This window comes from Fistularia commersonii, chromosome 12, assembly GCF_037954325.1.
Source record: "Fistularia commersonii isolate RoL2024-O1a breed Wild chromosome 12, RoL_Fcom_v1.0, whole genome shotgun sequence".
In the NCBI taxonomy this organism is placed as follows: Eukaryota; Metazoa; Chordata; class Actinopteri; order Syngnathiformes; family Fistulariidae; genus Fistularia; species Fistularia commersonii.
In genome coordinates, this window is record NC_141295.1 from 18,337,899 (window position 1) to 18,359,522 (window position 21,624).

Genomic DNA, 21,624 nt, shown 5'->3' on the forward strand with positions numbered 1-21,624 from the left:
TCTGACCGCTAGGGGGCGCTGTGCACCATAACATACGTCACACCCCGGAAGTGCCGCATTCAAGAGCCGTAGGAAATGACAAAATAAAGAAACCGTAGCGGTTTTTTTTTAAATCACATTTACTGCGATGATATGTTTTCTTTTTTCTTCTTGAGAAAAATTACTCATTCATTTTCTCATGAAAATTACTTTTAGATTAAAAAAAAATGATAAAACGGAATAACTGGTGCTCAGTCTGTCTCATCACAGTGAAATAAATTAGCAGGGTTACTTGCAAACACACAAACAACAAAAGTACATTTTTAGTTTACAAATTAATAAATAGTTGTTATTTGTTTTTTTCTGTCTGTTTATTTCTACAGATTTAAAGTTAAATCAAAAATGGGCGTAAAGTTAATATTTACGAGGAACATTGAACGCACCGTAGCCCTTTGACAGGTTTCCGCGCGAAATTCAGTAGTTTTAACTGCACCGCCTGTTCGAAGGGGAAACAAACAAACAAAAAAAGGGGATTATTCCTCGTTTCGGGTTAATTCTTCATCTCTCATGTAATCGTATGTTGTGTCTGTCCAGGGAAAATGGTAAGTAGTTTTGGCTATTTTGATAACTTCGTTGACAGTGTTGTGAGGACGAACGTGGCTTTGCAAACCGATGAACTGTAACATTAAGCTAGTTTTTTTTTTAATGTTCATTAAATCAATTTACCTTCACCTGTAAAAAACTCCCTGAGTTACGCTATCAACTTTCTGTAAATATTATATTACATTAAATTTGTATTATCATATTGCAAAAATTGTTGGAGTTAACTATTCAGCTAACGCAAAATCCATTGTTGTTAGCTCTAAAATAGAGATTGCTTGTCATATTGTTGATTTGCCGTAACACCTGTTCTGTTGACAGTCGTATTGTGGAAGTTTCAGAAAAATCTCAAACAAAATAAATAACGTATAACATTTTTTCGGGGGATTCAATACGGTTAAATTCGGTGGATTGCTCAGGTTTATACGAGGATGTAGGGCGGTCGTAAGTGGGTACCGTCTGTCGCAAAAAGGTCGTAATCGTTTATCTGAAAACCAAAAGAATTTGAATTTAATTCCAACTACGCGGTTCATCGATATATCACCAAAAAGTCAATGGAGACAGGCGTATTTTTTGATCATAGATAACTAGAGCTTTATGTAACGTATTCACCCTCACTGTAAGAATCTTCCGTTTTTGTAGCATCTCTCGAATATTTGGTACGAATCACTTCTTGCTCTTTAGCGCCATCTAGCGGCGAACTGTCACATCAACATCTCTCTCTTACTGTTTTATTCACTCATTTTGTATATTAAAATAAACTTTATTGAAACAATCTTGTCACAGCAGCGTCATAATAATAACTTTCAATAAATATTAATATAAATGAAGAGACATTTAGAAAATATTCTTTTGTCACAACAGCGTCACAGTTATAAATGTCAATAAATATTATTACAAATAAAGAGACAATAGAAAAATATTTGTCTGTCACCACGGCGTAGCAGTTATAAATGTAAATAAATATGAATATGAATAAAGAGACAATTTGAAAATCTTCGTTTGTCACAGCAGCGTAGCAGTTATAAATGTCAATAAATATCATATAAATATAACTAGCGAGACAAATAGAAAATATTCTTTTGTCACAGCAGCATAGCAGTTATAAATGTTAATAAATATGAATATAAATATAAATAACGAGACAATTCGAAAATGTTTTTTGTCACAGCAGCGTAGCAGTTATTGATGTTAATAAATTTAAATATAAATAACGAGACAATTAGAAAATATTTTTTTGTCACAGCAGCGTTGCAGTTATTAATGCCAATTAATGTGAATATGAATAAAGAGACAATTGGAAGACAATTGCAAAATAGAAAGGGTGAAAAATAGACAAATGTCGACATAAACAGTGACAATAGCAATGACAAGAATAAAGCAAATAAACAAAAATAGGCAGGATGCAAGTGGGCTGAGACCAACAAGGATTAAAAAAAAAGACAATAAAGTTGGGGCATGACGTGTGATATTGGGATGAGATTTAATGATCCCATGCTTGGGAAATTCTTTCGTAGCAACAGCAAAACTAAGAATACACGTAAAAAATAAATAAACTCAAAAGTATAAAATATAATCTAAAAAAAGGCTTCATATTTACCAATATACAAGAATAAATAGTGAGCAAAGTGGCGATGTGAAGTAACGCAGTAGCTGATTAGTTTCTGATTAGTAGGGTGACGGCATGAGGTCGGAAAGAGTTCCTGTATCTTGGCTCTTTTATTGTACCTAAACCGTCAATTGTGCGTATTTTTCTCAAATTTAATTTCTTAAAATGTGTTCTTGACTTTTCAAATAAATCAAAATACACCATACGAGAAAATAAAACTTTCAGCTCCCTAATACACATTGTCCTATTTCCAAACCAAACTGCACTGCGCCAGTGTATTGTTATTCCTCTATTAGCGAGATGCGTATAGATATATTTTGCGACACACATATTTGGACGCACCTTATAATTTTCTATTTTTACTCAAGCTTCCATATTTCTATGTGTGACGCATCCGGTCGCGGGAATGAGGGAACATCTGCGATGTTGATTATGTATCCCCAGAGTCACATTTATCTTTTTAATGCAGTCCAAGAAGAAGGGATTGAGTTTGGAGGAGAAAAGAAGTCGCATGATGGAGATTTTCTACGAAACAGTAAGTTTAACTTGTCCGTTTTAAGTATTAGCTTTGGACTGTAGAAATCAACGAAACACTGTCCTCCCAACAGGAATCAGTGCAGCTGTTTTTCTTGTTTATGACCAGCATTGATAATTTCCACTGTGAGACGCACACACACACATAAACACACACACACACCGTTGCCCTTCTCTCTGAGTGACAAGTGTGCTCAGCGGGCAGCAACACTAATTGCCACAGGAAAAAAAAAAAAATGCAAATGGCCTGCATCTGGTCTCTGGGGGGGGTGTTTTAGTCGGACTCTTCCTTCATCGTGATCCTCCGTTCTTTTTCCTAGAAAGACGTGTTCAATCTGAAAGAAATTGAGAAGATCGCCCCAAAGACCAAGGGAATCAGTGAGTCATCCACGCAAACATGGTCGTCAGCACTTTGATTACAAAATAAATGTGCTGCACCTGGCTTTAGGACACACACACACACACACACACACACACACACACACACACACACACACACACACACACACACACACACACACACACACACACACGATGGCGAGTTAGTCAGAACATCACCATGACAATGCTCATTGTCGTGTGTGTGTGTATATAAAATGTATATATATTATTTTATATACAGCTTATATATGTGTAAGTGTGTGTGTATATATATGTGTATCTACACGACTTAAACAATCTGATCCAATACCTCCAGAGTCATAATTAAAATAGACTGTGCGCCTTTTTTTTTTTTTTTTTAAGCGCAGTCGGTTGTAGCATTCTTTAGCAGTGCAGTGGTCTCCATGGCAACCGGCTGGAGATGTTCCAGTTTTTGTAAGTGCGTGGAGTGTGAGCGGGCGTCCGCGGACTCACAGCGCCGCAATCACTCCAAACCTCCCCTCCTTCCTCCATGTCAACATTAGGAGCACTGAGGGACAGGCCCTACGTGCACGTGTGTGCACATGCGTGTGTGTGTGTGCTTGGTGGACGTGAGCGAGGAGGGAGTTGTTTTTAAAGCGCACATAACATTAATCTGGAGAAACTGGATCAAGTTTCTCAGGGCTGATTAAAACCACATGTTTTGGACCCCCTTACTCGCTGGTGCTGGGCGGGGGGCGGGGGGGGGGGGGGGGGGCAATAACAGATTTTGGGCAGATCTTTTACCCCACGAAGGTTGAGAACGTGAGAAAGGAGACAAAATGTTGTTTTTATGTGGTTTGGATCCAATACAGCAAACTGTTGAACATCTCATTGTCAATACCTGCATGTTTACTCAGTTATTTACAGTGTGTAAATACACACACATTTTCATATTTTCGTGTATTCGGCACACAGCTGGCCCGTGCGTGGGAGGATCCCGTTTATGCCGTCGACACGGCTCAAAATGTAACTCCCGCTTCGTTACATCGTCTCGTGCAAACGCTCCGGCATATTAAACGTCCGCAGATGTGCGGCGGCCCGACCGGCTGCGCGCTTTGACGGACATTTTGGGAGGTTTGGGGCGACAACAAGCCGAAACAGAACAAAACACAGCCCTTAGACCTGATAATATTTTCTGCAAACAGAATCAATCCCATCCAGACTGAGATGGTACCAGGCAGGAGGTCATTTTGGTCCACATACGGCCTAATTTGATGTCAAGGGAGCCGGACCAGTAAAATCATAGCGTAATTACCTAGAGGCGACACTTACGTCCAAATTTTATTTACATTACATTACATTTGGCAGACGCTTTTATCCAAAGCGACTTACAATAGAGGACATAAGGACTGCAAATAACACTTGCAAATACAAGATGCACAGAAAATATACTGAAGAGTAAGCTTGGGTTAGTGAATTTTTTTTTTGTTTTGTTTTTTTTGTCAGACGTACACAAACGGACACACACACACACACACACTGCATAGCCTAACTTGGTGCCTAACCTGATCTGGGGCAGCTCAAGCATCAGCGCAGTAAGGTTTCTCAGGGCTACATCCCTATATTCCTAAAATATATTTCCTATATTTTTGTGTAAAGGAGAACAGGTACCCGGTAAATGATAATAATCTTGATATGTAAGATAAGATTATTGATCTCCATAGGGGAAATTCCTTTGTCACAACAGTGTACAGTTACAATGTCACAAAAAATGAAATAAATATGAATATAGATAGAAAGAATGGACAGTAATAAGTAAAACAGTAATGAACTGTTCTTTGAAAACACATGACCAAAAACCTGAGATTCATGAAGTAAAGCAAGTGCAATTTCAACAACATTATGCCTCAGTTCTGTCTTCTCAGTTCTCCGTGCATTTACGGTTGTTGTATTTTCCGCCGTGGCGAGTCTCATAGTGGCACCGAAACTTACTGCATCCACACCAAGCATACAGGTTTCTAAGTAACCCCGATGAAAAAATAAGAAGTGGTCCATTTTTCTCGGAAAACCCTACACTCCATGTCTTCTCTTTTTTGACAACGCCATCTTGCTATGAGGGGAGTCGGGTCCGACGGAAAGCAGGTACATTTCGAACAATAAGTAAAAATGCTATTTACAGACCCGGAAGCCGCATTGGTGCCATTTGCTGTAAGTTCTGAGTCACATAGTGTTGAGCTGTGTTGACTAAAACTGATAATATAGGAACTGGATTTTTATTTTAAAAAGTAGTTCATGATTTTTATGTTTTTTTCTTTTTGTTTGTTTTTTTAATTGTAGATTTATTCCAGGGGCCGGATTGGACCCCCTGGCGGGCCGGCACCGGCCCACAGGCCGTACATTTGTACAAAAAGAAGATTTATAGACGTAGCGAGAGAGGATCCAGAGAATAGGGTTAGATGGAGAAGGTTGATTCAATGTGGAGACCCCTGAAGGGAAAAGCCTGAAGGAAAGAAAGAACGTTCTCCTCGAATTATCGGTCCTGTAATTGTGTCAGTTCACCCCATGGCAACATTCATTTCCTATTCAGGACTATTGAGTGCACCTGAATATAAGCCGCATCGGCTGAAAATAACAAAATAAATCTATGTGTATATATAAAGGCCACGCTTCTCTACAAGCCAAAGGTGTCCACGTTGTAGCATTTACACACTTTTTTTTTTTTTTTTTTAATTTTTTTTTTTACTTTTAATTAAATGCATACCGGTAACATCCACAAACATGTACTGGAAATGCTTTTTTTCCGAACAGTGGCTGTAACACGGCTGATGAGAAAGATGAATCATAAATTTGGCAAAAGTCCGTCCATCCATCCATTTTCTATCCCCGCTTTGTCCTACTCCAGATGATCGCTATCTTGGTCTTCCTCCTGCGCGCTGAAACCACTAAAGTCGTCTTCTTCGTTGTCAGAATTAAATGGCCTCAGAATTACACGGTCATTGCATCGGACCGATGTGACAGGGCGAACTGGTTTGGCGTCGTGAAGCTCATTAGCCCCCCCCAAAAATCCATAAATTAGCCGCATTGTTGGTTTAAGCCGCATTGTTCAACTCGTGTGAAAAAATTGGAGAAGTAAAAGAAGCTCATAGTCCGGAAATTCCGGTATCCCAGTAAATATCTCCAAAACTCGGCATATATATATTTTCAAAATATTTCTAAATGGTTCCCATTGTCCTCTCCTTAAAACGAGGCGTGTTCTCGTTGTGTTCTGCAGGTGGTTGTGTAATGATTGAGTTTGACATGGATAAGACGTGCTTCTCCCTCTGTTTCTCTTTCTCCACCATGAAGCCCCCATGTCCGTGAAGGACGTGCTGCAGAGTCTGGTGGACGACAACATGGTGGACAGCGAGCGCGTGGGCACGTCCAACTACTACTGGGCTTTTCCCAGCAAGGCTCTGCACACTCGGCAGCAGAGGCTAGCGGAGCTGCAAAAGCAGGTGACGGACGCCGTTACCGCGGGCGACGTTCTGTTTACGCAACTCCTCTGTGATGGTGGATTAAATAACAGCGTGAGTGACAGCTGGGAACAAAACCCCACGCTGCGTTTCTTGGCGGCTTTTCGCTCGCCGCCGTATCGCTCAACCTGGAGTTTGATCTTTAACCGTCGCCGCGCGGTTCCTTATCTATTTTCTTCTACGAGTCCTAGGCGGTCGGTGGCAGCGAAACTCGCCGAAATCCTCAAAGAACCACGAACGTGGCTGTTCGGACATTCGCTCGAGTCTAGAGTGTCGCGTTTTTCGGTTTTTCTTAACGGCGGCAGATGAAACATGCACAGAATTGACAAACTCATAAATCACTTCTTGGCTGCTGGCAAGTCTCCGAAGAGCGACTAAAGGAACAGGCGGCTGAATTGCAAGCAGATTGTCGGGCGTTTTGCCTGGAGGTTCTGATGAAGCTCACTCTGATGGATGCCCAATGAACATTCACTCACTCAATTGGGCGATTCCATACAGTATCATACCTGTACAACCATTCACCCTCTAATTCACGTAATATAGACATACAAAGCTCACAATTTAAGGTCTCCAGTGAACCTCCTGCATGTTTTTGGGTGCGGGAGGAACCCATTGAGGCATGTGGAAAGTCCAGTCAAAAAGACTCCCTGTTGGAATCCAATTGTGGACCTTCTTGCCATGACCAGGAGGCGCCAACCGCCGCGCTGCCCCAATGAACGCGCAAAACCCCCCAGATTTCTGTCAGATTCCTTCGAGAACACGTTGCAAGCGTTGTGGGCTGCGGCGCCCACCGGACGTCTTGGACAGAGGCTGCCAATCTGCTGTTACGGCAGAACCATGCAGGTTCAGAGCCGATGTACAAACCGCATCAAGTCCTGACCTGAATTATCGGACAGTTCCAAATCCAAGCCCGCCATCTTTGAAATCCTTGCAGGTAAAACACAGATGAACCGATATGTACAATTCAAAGATTTTTAAGGAATTTGGGGGGGGGGGGGGGCAAATATTTATCGACACGCTAATACAGATCAAGTAATGAATGAAACCTCAAGTATTTCTGAATCAAAAGCTTATTGTCAATATCTTTGCATGTGCAAGATCAGGGGTCGGTAACCCTTAAGACCCAAAGAGCCATTTGGACCCGGCTTCCTCGAAAAGAAAACACTGGGAGCCACAATTACTTTTTGACGTTTAAAATAAAGGTACCACTGTATATATTGCTTTTTATTACTTTTACACTTTGTATAAACAAGTGTGAAGTGTGCTGCTTCTGAAATTCACAAAGTATTATGGAGAAAATTAAATTCTATTTATGTAATGAACTCATTTTGAGCTTTGGGCTTTCAGAGCGTGTCGCGGAGCCTTGACCTGAATTTCAAAAAATAAATCGTGAAAAAATCACTGTCAGTAAACAATAAAAAATAACTATTTGCAAAATATCTTCATAAATATTCATTTTACCTGGTTTATGGGACTTCTGCTCCTGAACTTCTGCGCACAGCATCTGCAAATCGGGACTTTACCGGCCGGCGGGTATACCGGCTTCCGCCAGTGTGACGTTGTTTTGAGCGGCGAAAAATAATGAATATAATTTGATTTAGTATTTCAAGATCACAATAATCTTCCAACTTAGAACTAAAAGTTAAAAAAAGGAATTAACACAAATGAAATACACTTCAATTAAATATTTATAATTTATTTTCCCAAGCCACTCGGAGCCGCAGTGTAAAAATGAAAGAGGGTCGCCGACCCCTGGGCTAGACAGACAGAGTAAGAGTGCAAATTAAACAATAAACGTTAAACAATGACGTATGAAGTGCACGCAGATACAAACTCCCGGTAAGGTGGAAGATGACAGATATTTGACGGCATGGAGACTGAAATTTATAAATATGTATCATTTGAACATAGACCAAGGGTGAACAATTATTTTGGCACATTTCTTATTTCACTTTTATGCACGGGGCAACTAGGTATCATGCAACCTTGACAATTTATATTGTATTGTATTACATATTCTCTATTATTGTTATGTTTTTGCTTGAAACTCTGGCACAACAATTTCCTTCGGGATAAATAAAGTTGCTCTCATCTCATCTCAAATTGAGCACAATGAAAATTGCGACTTTAAATATAAACATTTTTTGGCATTTTATGTCAATGTTGAAATCAATGACCACATAAATGTACCAACATGATTTTGTATGCAATCATCCATACAAAATTAAACAAAAGGGGAAAAAAATGAGGAGTTCCTAAATTCAGTATTGATTGAACATACGTGTTAGAATATTCAAAGAAAATAGTTTGGCCGTGGCCTGCTGGCCATAAAATGCCCAGTTCTGGTAAAGAGAGTAGCAGCAGAGGGTTTTCTTTGTACAGTTTAGTGCAAAAAGTCAGTAAGCAGCACCATCATGGTATGTTGTACAATAGCAGCGTGATGTTTTTGTTTTTGTGACGGTGCAAAATAGCGAGGAAAACAAAAAAACTACAATCACTAGCTCACATCGGATCATTTTAAATGAATTCCTGAAACTCCAGTGTTGTCCGTCATCACCGATCACATGACCTGGATTGTTAAAAAATGGAAGTTTTACTGCATAAAAATGTTTTTTTTTTCCCCTCGTCTCTCTTCCCCTTTTAGTTTGCGAATAAAAAAAGGAAGTGACCATTTCAAAGAAATGACGGAATAATCGATCAAGGTGTTGAAATGCAATTTTAATCTCCACATAATATATGCTTTTAGTCGAAGTCTTAGGAATGAGCCGATCTAGCGGTGTTTTGCGTTTCACATCCACTTTACAGGAAGGTCTTTGTGTTGCCGGTTTGGCCGTCCGACAATTCCAACAACACGACAATGTCTCTGTGTTTTATAGATGTCCGATGCGACGCAGCGGAAAGCCTCTCTGGAAAAGGCTCGAGAAAAAGCCAGAGTGGGGCGTCAGGATACGGTGAGGGAACTGCGGTTGTACTCCCGAGATTGGGGGGGGTGTATTCCCGACGCACTAACCCCGGAGGGTGTTTTGTGCGCAGCAAGAGCGAGGAACCCTGCTGGAGGAGCTGCGGGCGCTTCGAGAGGAGGCTTCCCAGCTGCAGGCCAAGCTGGACAAGTACAGGGAGTGTGACCCGGAAGTGGTGGAGGAGATGAGTGAGTACCTACTGAACCGAGCATGACATATCTTCTCTTTCTCCTCATGGTCTTATTGTTTCCACGTCGATGTTCTGAGCTTTTAGAATCCGAAGTAACACTTGCGCCCTCCTCATCTGGTTTCCAGCCGCGTGCCTGCTGAGAATTCCCCAAACGCAAGCGGACTTGTATGCTCTGATTTCATCCGTCCATCCTTTGGCGATACCGCTTACCTTGCACTCAGGGTCGCGCTAGTGTTATCGCAGCTGTCATTGCACAAGATGCAGGGCTCACCCTGGACAAAGAGACATACAACCATTCACTCACCTACACCTCTTGGCAATTTATAGTCTCCAATGGACCTGCTGCTTGTTTTTGGACCAGAGAACCCAGAGGACCCCCACAGGGAGGAGTGGCACTCAGTCCAGGGACCTTCTTGTTCAGAGGCAGAGGAGCTAACAACTGTGCCGCAGTGCTATAATGTCAAATCTATGAACTGCTGATGATGCGTTGATAGATTTGATGTCTTATGTGTTGCTGTGCTGAGTTGAGTCCACATGTTTTATACTCAGAACCCCACCACACACAGACCAACTTTACGGATTCTATTATCCCTTAAACCCCAAAAAGAGCCTTCCTATCCGGCGCTTTTTGTTTTCTGTGTAACATGACGGGGTGTTATTCATTCCGACCGAGCCGTGAACGAGCCGCTTCTAATCCCTGCGTTTTAACTCTGCCGTTTCACCTCCAGCGCTAATCTCCTTAAAAGAAGATCCTGAAAGACAAATTCAAGATCCGGCGGGTAATGCGAAGGGAGCGGCTGCTTTTTCCTCCCACTGATATTCAAGCAATGGAAATTCCATCTCGGCACAGGTTGCGTTCGTCAAAACGCGTGGATCGATTTGTCACCAGGCTTTGGTTCGGCTGTCGAGCACATGGACCCGCTAATAGAACCCGAAGAGAAGAAGTTGTTGGGATAAACAAAAGCAGGAGTCAGAGAGTCACATTCCACAGCCCCAAATAAACTCTTTGCACATTTCTAACTGGGATTATCAAGTAGCTCCCAAACCCTTGATTTGAAGTTGTCAAAGTGAGTTGAGAAGTCGGGGGGAAAACGTTGCGGAAACATTCTACCACCAAGAACCAGATGTGAGACTGGATGTACACGTTTTTAAATCAGAATTGTAGATTTAAAATGGCCGCTAGGGACGCCCTCTCTCACCCGGTCTGTGGATAAACTGTCTTCAAGGAGCATCAAGGGATCTAGTTTGGCGGCCTCGTATGGGTCTCTGCATGTCTGCAGATAATGCGGTTGTGTTGGCATCGACCGATTGGTTCTCGCTAGAGCGCTTTTGTGGCCGAAAGCGAAGCCGCCGGGGTGAAAATCAGCACCTTCAAATCCGACGCAGCAAGAAAAAAAGGCAGAGGCCCCTCTCGGGGTGGTAGTTTGAGCACCTCGGGGAGCGAAGGTGCAGCATCGGCGGTGATGTTGAGCTGAAGGGCGACTTTCAATTTACCAGTGACAGAACCAGATCTATGGAAGCAGTAAAAATCAGTTACTTCTGCAAGGCTGTGCGCCGTCTCCCTTAGAGATGGGGGTGAGGAGCTGGTCAGGACGCCTCCACGGTGAGATGTTACCGGCCTCGGTGAAGACCAGGACATGCTGGAGGGACAAGTCCATGGAGAGGGGAGTTTGGGCCTAGCTTAGCAAAGCTAATCTTCTGAAAAGGTCTGTTCTGGCAGGGGTGATGGAGTCATTCAGCTCAAGGCAGATAGAAGTACAATAGAAAGAAAGACAGGTCTGGATTTAATAAACTAACCAATCAGTGGACCAATAAAAAGGACAGGTTTTTTCTTCTATCTGCTGTATCCTCACATTTCCTGGCGTCTCAACGCTCCCAGGGAGGGTATCGCATTCCTCTCATTCAGGACCTGAACTGCCAGGTGCGTCGCATCTGCGCGGGTTTAGCGGCTCACCTCGGCTAAACCCAAGCCGCGTCCTGAGAGCGTCGCGCGTAGCGTTGCCGGGGACGTGAGGAGTCATGTTGTGTCTACGGATGGTGGAGGAGAAGGGCAGAATAAGCCCAGGCCTGTCCAAGCAAATGGGGATGTCAGCAGATATAAAACTCTTAGGCTGCTTCTGTGGAGCAAATCCATGTGGGAACACACTTTAGATCTTAGCATGATGTTCTGGTATCCTCCCATAAAAAAGGGGCGGTTGTTGCAGAGCGGGAGGTTGCCGGTTAGATTCCCGGCCTCGGGCAAGACACCGAACCCCCCCCCAGTTGCTCCATATAGTCCGGTTAGCGCTCTGCATGCCATTGTATCAGTTTCTCGTGCTCATTATGGGATATGTCAGACAGGCGCATTATTTTAAGCCCGAGCTGGGTCTGTTTTTCATTGTAGGGCTGCAGAGTGAGCTTTAGTTTCATTTCAGTTTTTGTTTTATCCTCAGATCGTTTTTTTTTTTGTTTTTTTTTAACCAGACAGCAGTAGCAAATGTTGTAATATCGCTGAGTCCAATTCCTTCAAATGTCCAACTTAATGTTTTTTAGCTGCTAATTCAACCTAATTTTTTAATTAAATTCTCAGAATTAGGAAGCAAATCACTGTGTGTGTGTGGCGGTATCTTTTATAATGCAAAAATTACATTTTGAGATTTAAGAAATAAACAAAATGTCCGAGCCATAAACTGAATATGCGCTGGCAGTAGAAGTGATATTCCTGTGTTCGTCCAGGATTCCGGTGCCCAAAGTCCATGTTTCTTTTATTTGAAGCAGGACTTCACTGATTCCCGCGTCACATCTTTCCAAGTTTAACAATGTCCAAAAGAAACTAGCGAGGAAAAACGGAGGTAAAATCGCGTCAATAAACAAACTGCCACACCATTTGGTGTCCACATGGTTGTGCGCCGTCAGTGCGGATCTGGATTTTAGTTTTTACCGGCACCCCTGCAATGTGAACACAACTAGCATGTTGCTACGTTGCTTTTAGCATCAACAGTTTAATCCCAAATAATAACGTGGAATTAATTTAGTGGTGTTTTTGAATGGTAACCCATTTGCTCGGCCCGTAAACAGTACGCAGCTGATAACATCCCGCAAAATAAACAACGCTCGTGAGGATAGACGCCTGCAACATGACACTTGTTTCGAGTCCAGTGTATCATTGTTTAAGTCCACGGTAATTTTCTTGCGATTGTCTGGCGTGTTACGGCAAAGAGCTCGCTGATAAAAAAAACCCAAGCTAGTGCGTTTGATAAGAATCGAACCGTTTTCTTCTGTGAAATATTGACCCGACTGAGGTTTTTTTTTTTTTTTTCCCTTCTATCTCGTCTCTGCAGGAAAGACAAACGTTGTTGCTAAAGAGGCCGTTTCCAGGTGGACAGGTGAGTGGTGTCGTCAAAAATTACCTCCCGGTCGTCATTTAAAATCCGCGTGTCCTCCGTCCACCACCCGCGCGCATTAGTTGACTCGAACTGTAACCTTGGAGACGGCCGGCCCGCAGCCTTTGGTGTTTTTGGTCAAAACACCCTGACCTGTTCACACTGCCGACTACAACCGCCGTTTATTTGCTGTGCTTTGAGAGAATTACACAAGGAAAGAGTTGCTTTGACTCCCGGTCTTCTATGCAGACCACGACTTTAAGCGTGTGGTTTGATCAGCATACATGTGGAAACGCGTGCAGGAAACCCTGAATGGGTTTCCAGTATGTGAATGAGCGTGTGAATAGTTGCATGTCTCTATATGACCCTTTAATGAGTGAGTGAATGGCTGTTTTTATACGTTGTGTGAATGACAGAGTGAATGGTCACGTGTCTCTATATGACCTGTGATGGAGATTTCTCGGGCGAATGCAGATGAACGAGTGAATAGTCTGGTTTGAAAATCTCCCATCTTTTCAAACCTGCAGGAACCGGTGCGGCCTCCGCCAGCCTGCAGTCCGCTCTCGGGCATTTTAATGCAAAAAGCCGCGCAAATGAAGATTAAACGGACAACCTTGGCGTTCGGCTTTCTTTGCCGGAGGCTTTGGAGACGCGCTGGAAGACGTGGCAGCCTGTCCACGCTCACGTTTTATAGCAAAACTTTACAACGTTCGGGGCTTTGCTGTGGATCTGCTGTTATTTAAACCAGAGTGGCAGTTCGCTGGAGGGAAGAGAACGGCGTTTTTAGCTGAAGCTTTTGTACGTTTCGTATCGAGCTCCCCGCCTCAGCCTCACGTTGTCACCCGACGTTGCTCAACCAGCCAGATATGAAAATCTTCCTCAGAAATGCCGCTCGCATTTTACTTCATCATCCGCCCGATCTTTTGAGAGAGCGGCTTGCGGTCGGGACCGTCTTCAACGAGTCACCTCAGACGCCTTCGGCTCGACTTTTTGAAGCCGTGATAAGATGCAATAGCGAGAGGATGAAGTGTGTTTGTTTATAGCTGACGTGCTGAAAGCCTGGAGGCCGTTTCTGTAGAACACACTTCAACACCCCGGTCCCACCGTGCACACTGTATAATTCATTTTATATAAACTACTAAATGAATAGCGGCTGCATGGATTTCATATCTGACGTTTTTTATTTAAAAAAAAAAAAAACAAAGTTGTGTGGGTAGCAGGATTTGTCTTGTTTGTCGGCTCCATATGAACTGAAAGTGCAAGGAATGTTTTTTGGTTTTCTATGAAGCTCTGAGAAACGAGCTGAGGCTGAAGGAGCCGGTCTCAGACGGCCTCCGAAGGGCTTCTGGGCGGCTTAGAGGCGCAAACGCCTGCCTGGAGAGGCTTTGACGGGTTTTAACGTCGCTAAGCCTGCATCTCTTGCACTTGCACCTCTGTCTATTTTAGTTATTCCTCGCGTGCCGCATTTGTGATGTTGGCGCTGATGCTGTTGGCTTGTGGGTCCTGCTGCTGCTGCTGCTGCTGCTGCTGCTGCATGTCATGGCCTGTGCCTGGATCCTGGAAAAGTGTGTGTGTGTGTATTTATATATATATAAATTTATATAAAATATGTATAAAATGTGGATGTATTTATTTATATACAGCTTATGTGTGTGTGTGTGTGTGTGTGTATATATATATTTATTGTGTATCATATGTATACTTATATATGTATACATATGTATATATTATGTATATATATGTACGTGAGTGTAACTATGTGTGTGCGTGTATATATATATATATATATGTGTGTGTGTGTGTGTATAAAATGTGTGTATATTTATTTACATACAGCTTGTGTATGTATATATGTATATGTTTGTATATTTATGCATGTATGTATGCATATATACATATGTATATGTATATATATATATGTGTGTGTGTGCACGTGCGTAAATATGTGTGTGCGTGTGTGTGTGTATATATATATATGTATGTGTGTGTAAATATGTTTGTATGTATATATGCGTGTGTGTGTGTGTGTGTGTGTGTGTGTGTGTGTGTGTGTGTGTGTGTGTGTGTGTGTGTGTGTGTGTCTCACATATCTCTTAAGCATATCCACAGGTGTAAAGAACCAAACTGAGAGCTGAATTCCATTCCTAGTTTCTGGTCCAAGGGTTGACCTGCCGCTGGTTAGCAACATTCGCTGTTTACGGTCTGACGGTGTCAGCTGACGGTTCAGCGCTGAGGTTTAAGGCTCCGAGGAAACGCGGGTGATAAACCAAAGGCCGGGTGCATTCTTCATACATCCCAGCATTCTATCGCAGAAACCACCAAATATCCAAAAGATAGTGGCTTATTTTCAGCTCTGGATCTCCTGGGTGCCTCCAGTTGATGACATGAATTTACATTTAAATTCCTGACTTCACCTACACGCAAAAAATCCACACCTCTGGATTTTTTGCGGCCTCGGACTCTGGCCCAATGTCCCCCTGAAGGTTCCAGCTCAGTGGTTACATCTCCGTCAGACAATCCGTGTGGTTCATTTCAAATGATGAGATGTGGAAAGCGTGGAAATCTTGAGTAGAATTTACTTGCTCTTGTCTTTTTTTTTTTTTTTTTTTTTTTTTCAGCTCGGGGTCTGCTCAAACAGACGGGTGTGCGGAGTTTGTTGAAACCAAAAAACCTGCACCAGCCTTTTTTTTTTTTTTTTTTTTTTTTTAAATCACCTGAGAAGCGGAAGCAATAACGGCTCTCGGTACGCTCTCTATCGATGACGGTGGCGGAATATGCAGCGCTGACATGTCGGTCCAGAATGTCTCACGAAAGCTAAACAGGGCCGAGGCCGTCCTACTTCACCGCCATGATATGCCGTGAATTTCACCCACGTGGGTCAAAATATGCTCTCTGAAAATGCCCAAATCATCTCAAATCCCCGCGCAGAGGAAGCGACGATCGGATCCCCAGTCAAAGTATGGCAACATTTCCCAAAAACTGCAGCGAGCGAGTGATTCAGAGCAATTAGGTGGTTAGTTTTTGGCCCCGAGCATCAATCTCAGGTCCAAGAGTATTCTCATGGTCCCAGACTGGCTGTGCTGTAATACCATATAAGTCCAGGGTGGCTGTTGCGTGCCCAAAGTGCGATTGTGTCATAAAGCAGAAACATTTCTTTTTTTTGTGTGTGTGTGTGTGTGTTTACCAGACAACGTCTTCGCCATAAAGTCATGGACAAAGAAGAAGTTTCACTTTGATGACGGCCGCCTCAATAAGGCCTTCGGGATCCCCGAGGACTTCGACTACATGGACTGACCCGCGGAGACCCGAGTGAATCCTTCGGCGGGAACCGGACCTACCTTGCGTTATTGATTTAAAACAAACAAACAAAAAAAAAAAAAAAAGAAGATTTGTGCTCTCCGTTGTGCTGGAAGGCAAGTTCCCATCAGCGCCTGCGGGTGGGTGGATGTGTGTGTGTTCTAGTTAAGAAAGCTATCAGTAACGTCACTGGCAGACGGATTGTATCTGCAGCGGTGCAACCAGAGAAGAGATGGGACCCCCATTAGTCGGCCGGGAGAGTTGCTTAATACGACTCGGCAGGCTGACTTTTAGGACACCTGTTTGCCTGAAAACTGAGAGCTCCGAGCCGACGATGGAAATGAATCAGCAGTTAAATGCGGCCGTGTGGCACTTTGGTCATTTATCTGATTTAAACACGCCGTCTGAATCCGAGTCCCCTGCCCTGTGATCCATACGGCACCGGGGAGATCTGCAACTCCGTAAAGCGCTTTGTTTTTATGACTCGTGCCTTCTGGGTATGACCGTTGTTTTCACAGTTATGTCTCAAATATGCCATTCAGATATATTTACACAAGATCTCTGACCATCCAAGTGTCGCAAATGTGAACTAAAGCTGAACTGCCTTTTTTTTTTTTTTTTTTGCCGTCAGAGCAGCTCACACTTTCTGTATTAAACCAAAAGGGAACTCGGTTGTCACGGCGTGTCCGGACTTTCTGACGTTCCTCTTTGACTTTCTGTTAAGTGAGACGCTAAAAGAGGCTGGAAGATGTTCTGTGTTTACTAAATGTCTTGAAAAGACCATAAGTTTGAATTCCTTTTATTTCAATGTCCAGTGTCTGCGCTTATGGTGACCTACCGGTTCAGTTTCTCGGTCCAAACGACTCCTCGCCGTGGGCTCGCTCGATGAAGAAGAAACTCTTGGAGCAAGTATTGTTCGTTCATTCGTTATCTGTAATTCTTATCCTGCACGCAGGCTCGGGTGGCGCTGGAGCCGCTCCCCACTTTAACTGGGGGAAGAGGCGGGGGTCGATCACAAGGCCACATATGGAGACACAACCATCCACCCTCTCATTCACACGACATATAAACATGTCGTCGTTCGCACAACAGATACAAAAACATTCACTCTCATTGACATATAAAGTTACCCTCTCGTTCACACGGCATATAAACATGGAGTCGTTCACGCGACAGACAGACAAGGATGTAGACGTTCACTCACTCATTCACACCCCATATAGAGACACAACTATGCACACATCTTGGCTATTTAGGGTCTCCAATGAACCTCCTGCGGGACCATGTAGCGTCCACTGTGCTAACCGCTAATCAAAATACATTTCAGAAACACTTTCCAATGGATTTCTCTGGCCGATCCGGAGACGATGATAAATCAATGGAAATAGTACCTGAATACGACTCTGTTCCGTGGGGCTGACACACCCGCGGTGAGCAACGTTCATGTCTGTACCTGCCTGACCTGTCCGATCCGTGATTCACGAGACTTGAATGTGGAGGGGTGAAGCTCTGTTTTAACAGTGTGCATACCTCTCTTTTTTTTTTTTACTATAGCTCAATGAAACTCCAATATAAAACCACCGGTTCTGCAGGTGCATCAAACACGGGACCCCGTGTAACGTTATTACTTGCTCAAGTGGAAATCCACCTTTTCGTGCAATCAAAGGGGAGAAGCTGGGATGGGAGCCAACGCCTCATAAGAATTTAGCTTCGGGGTTGTGAGGTTTAAGGGGAGGAAAGTAAATAAAAATGGTCGCGTTATTAGCTTTTTGTCCCGTCAGTCAAGTGTCGTATGGACGCTCGCATTCAGGCAGGCCCAGAGCGGGGCCACTGCCACGACAAACCGGTTCTGGCCTGGCATTCTGCAGACGTGCACGATGCAAAGCGAGATTACTCCCGCCTTGTCCGGCAGCTCAACCTGTGAAATAAGCACAGATGAAATTCAGTACCTGATATGACATTAATAGTGTCTTGAATTGTCATTTTCAACATTTGCGGACATGTTAGTTTGTAGCTATTTAATTCATTTCCAGTTTAATAATAGGGGCGAACAGCCCCAAATCCAGATTCAAGGTGTCTAATGCAGTATGTACAGTCTGGAAATGTGTTTCTGAAATTGTTGTCATGGCAACTGGACTTGAATTTCTTCACTTTGAAGACATCTCACCCCTCACCCAAGAGGCTTCTTCAATTATGAACAGTTCCAGTTGCCACGACAAGAAGATTTCAGCAAGAATCCACCATGACCCGGGTGACTGAGAACCTCCACGGACATTTCTGGAATTCTTATTTTGCTGTCCACATTGGAGATAGCAAAATGAATGAGTAGATAAATGAATAATAAGCAGTTTAACAGTTGGGTGTCGATACAATGCTGCAGGATACATTGGTGAAAATGATAATAAACTCATCTTGTGTTTGCTTTGCACTTGTGGGGTGTCAGACAAAAAATAAACAATGCACTGCTGCTCATCCTGCAGAAGCTGCAGCAGTGAACCCCCCCCCCCAAGGAAACTTATATTTTCTGCATAAATGTTTACAGATGGGTGCATCAAGTGTTTGCACGATGCCCTGCGGACACCCTGACCCCCTTGCAGCAGACACGTCCCCCGGTCCGGCTGCAAGTATCTGCCCCGGGAGGAGCTGTGAGAGGGCAGGGAAGGAGCGAGCGAGCGGGCGGGGAGGGAGGGAGCAGTGCTACCGCTGCCGCTTGGCGAGAGGGGAGGGAGACCCGACGCTGCGGAGCACACGGCTGCAAACTGAAAGTGCAGCATGGCGGGGCCACAGGACTTCCAGCAGAGCGGCCACTGTCACAGGAAAACGTGGATTAATATAGTCTTGGGAATATTGCAGCTTTTGTTACCGTGCGTGCAGCACGGAGGAGCCCAGCGACAAGGTTTGTGCTCACCTTTATCCGCCGACGGGAGACCCAACCGTTGGGAGAAGGCACGGTAACTTAGCTAACTGTGGGGCTGGACTAGTCTGAAACGCGTCAAATCGTGACACTTCGTCCAGACTAAAACAAAATTTAAAAACGTAAATGCCTTCCGGATTGGGTTGAATCGCTTTTTTTTTCCAATGTATTCGTTTTTATTTTTTAATAACTCCATGAGGATGAGGTGGTGGTCGTGGAGGAGGGGGTGCGCTTGTGGCGAAGTGTTGTCACCCTGCTGCTTCATGCTAGCTGCCCGTGGTTCGGTGAAACACAGCGGGAACTTGTTCGCCGAAAAGCCGATATGATGAGCCGTGGTTGTTTTTATTTGAGGAACAAATAAACAAATAAAGCCCCGAGTGTTGTTGGGAACCCGCACGACGCTTCCCCGCGGCGGACACGGTGTTGTTTTCGGAGTTCGTTAGCCGCCGTGCTAGCGTACTTGCTAGCCCAGGCAGCTAGCAGCAGCAGCAGCCTTTGTCAACCGTCATTTCCTCACTTGTTGGTGCTTTCACGATCCACACTTATTTTTAACTAAAAACATGTAATTCGTGCACACAATCGATGGGAAATGCCTGTGGCTGCTTGACACCATGTCGCAACATCTCATTGTGTTTTGCTCTTTTTTTTTTTCCCCCTTTCCTCTTGCTTCCACAAAGCTCTGAGTCAGATGTCTACCGGTGTTGTGGAGGTCTGGCAGCCGGAGGATGCAGAGCCATTAAACCCACTCCAGGTAACCACGCTTTCACATATGTTTAGTGCAGGTTATTACATGCAAAACATGAACCGGCCAGCGTTTGACACAGCCAGATGTATAAACACGTGTGTGGTTGGAGCTTTCCCTTTGTGCTGGGCTTCCCTTTGCAGCTGCATGCTGTGCGCCACCATCCAGGAAGAGGGGGTGGTTGGATCCAGACTTTTTCATGATCATAACCCATATTCGAAGAGTTTACTTGCTTCCCTAGTTGCCATTTGTTTGAGTCATTAAAATCCAAACAGGAGGAGGCCACCTGCCATGTGGCTCCTCCTTGTTTTCCTTTAGTACATAGTGTCCACTGTGGATCTCTCAGCGGGCCCCACGGTGCACGTCTCCCCCCGGGGCTGCACGGGTGGCTCTTTGTCAACTTGGCCTCCAAACCAGTTTCCCTAAACATTTTTTCTTTGGGTTGCAGTCGCTGCTCGTGGGTATTATGTAATAGGTGGAGCAAGGCCAACACAAGCTGCAGCGGCGTCTCCTTGTTCACTGATAATACGGCGAGGCCACCGGCTGACAGTCTTGTCACTTGAGGGGGGGGTGTGGCATCACCTCCACCTTTGTAAACGCGTAAATAACACCCAGCTATTTCAATCATTCACAATTCAGTTCCCTGACAGTCGGGAGCCCAAAAAAAAAAAGTCAAAAGAACATCCCACGCCTCTTCGCAAATGCGAAGAAAGGACGGTTTTAAGAATCCAATTTTTAAACATACTCTTCATCGACTGCTATTTCATTTAAGCTAAGTTTTGAACACGTGATTTCTGTTCAGGTAAATTCAGGAGCTTGCAAAACATTCAACAATAAATAAATCTCTCACAATGCAGACAGTATCATTACATTCAATCAGGGATTTTTTTTTTCTCTTTAGAAAAGCATTTTTTACCATATTTTTTTTCCAATTTATATTTCAAATGTACACCTCCAAAGTGTAATGCACTACCTCCTCATGCATGTGTAAAAACACAGTATCCTTGAGGACGTGCATATCTATCAAATGAGGCTCACTCCTTCTAGTCTCACTCTCCGTTGCAGAAGCTGTATGAAGCTCACCAAGGCGTTCAATGCAGCGACCTTCGCCTGCTGTTGGCCTGTGGTTTAACTGCCTCCGGCACTGGCGTCGGCCACGAAAAACAAAAAAAAAGATGCTCATTTGGGTCGACATATAAGTTAACCTAACCGAGTTACTGCAGAGCGTCCCTATTCTGTACCCCAAGAATCGGTTGTGTCTGCTCCGAAATGTTTTTGGGCCACTATCGCTCCACACCTTGAGACAGTTCTCTGGAGTTTACGGCGTTCTGCTGGATCTCTGCACGGCGTGCGGCAGAATCCACCTGGCCGTGTCGATGGGAAGCCACACGCTAAATTGTTATCGCCCTGTTGAGGTTAAATCCCAGAATAAAAGGTGAAGTTCCGGACTCCCGTCTCCTATTGATTGCTGAGGCCATGGTGTCATCGTCCAAATAGTATCCGACCGGACCGTATATAGCATTTTGTCTGGATTTTTAATTAAAAAAAAAAGAAATACCAGCGTCTTTCAGGGCGCCTGTCTA

General features: G+C 43.9%; 2 protein-coding genes across 3 annotated transcripts in view; both read left to right on the plus strand.

Moving 5' to 3' along the window:
• Positions 1–148: 148 nt before the first annotated feature.
• Positions 149–17,089, plus strand: mnd1 (meiotic nuclear divisions 1 homolog (S. cerevisiae)). Its single transcript, XM_086157532.1, has 8 exons — positions 149–581; positions 2,658–2,723; positions 3,043–3,100; positions 6,410–6,558; positions 9,453–9,527; positions 9,610–9,724; positions 13,047–13,091; positions 16,276–17,089. The coding sequence occupies exons 1-8, from the start codon at positions 579–581 to the stop codon at positions 16,380–16,382; spliced, it is 618 nt and encodes a 205-aa protein (XP_086013658.1). The 5' UTR covers positions 149–578; the 3' UTR covers positions 16,383–17,089.
• Positions 17,090–19,096: 2,007 nt separating this feature from the next.
• Positions 19,097–21,624, plus strand: part of tmem131l (transmembrane 131 like) — a 32,269-nt gene continuing 29,741 nt past the window's right edge. For both annotated transcript variants that reach the window (XM_086157509.1, XM_086157510.1), the window contains exons 1-2: positions 19,097–19,281; positions 19,977–20,050. In XM_086157509.1, coding sequence (XP_086013635.1) covers positions 19,158–19,281; positions 19,977–20,050 — 198 coding nt within the window. In that variant the 5' untranslated portion in view covers positions 19,097–19,157. The remainder of the gene's footprint in view (positions 19,282–19,976; positions 20,051–21,624) is intronic.

Bases quoted from the DNA above. Each gene is read 5' to 3' on its own strand.
- mnd1 (XM_086157532.1), top strand. The intron at 2,724-3,042 runs GTAAGTTTAACT...TCTTTTTCCTAG, and splicing joins TGGAGATTTTCTACGAAACA to AAAGACGTGTTCAATCTGAA. The intron at 9,528-9,609 runs GTGAGGGAACTG...TTTTGTGCGCAG, and splicing joins GAGTGGGGCGTCAGGATACG to CAAGAGCGAGGAACCCTGCT.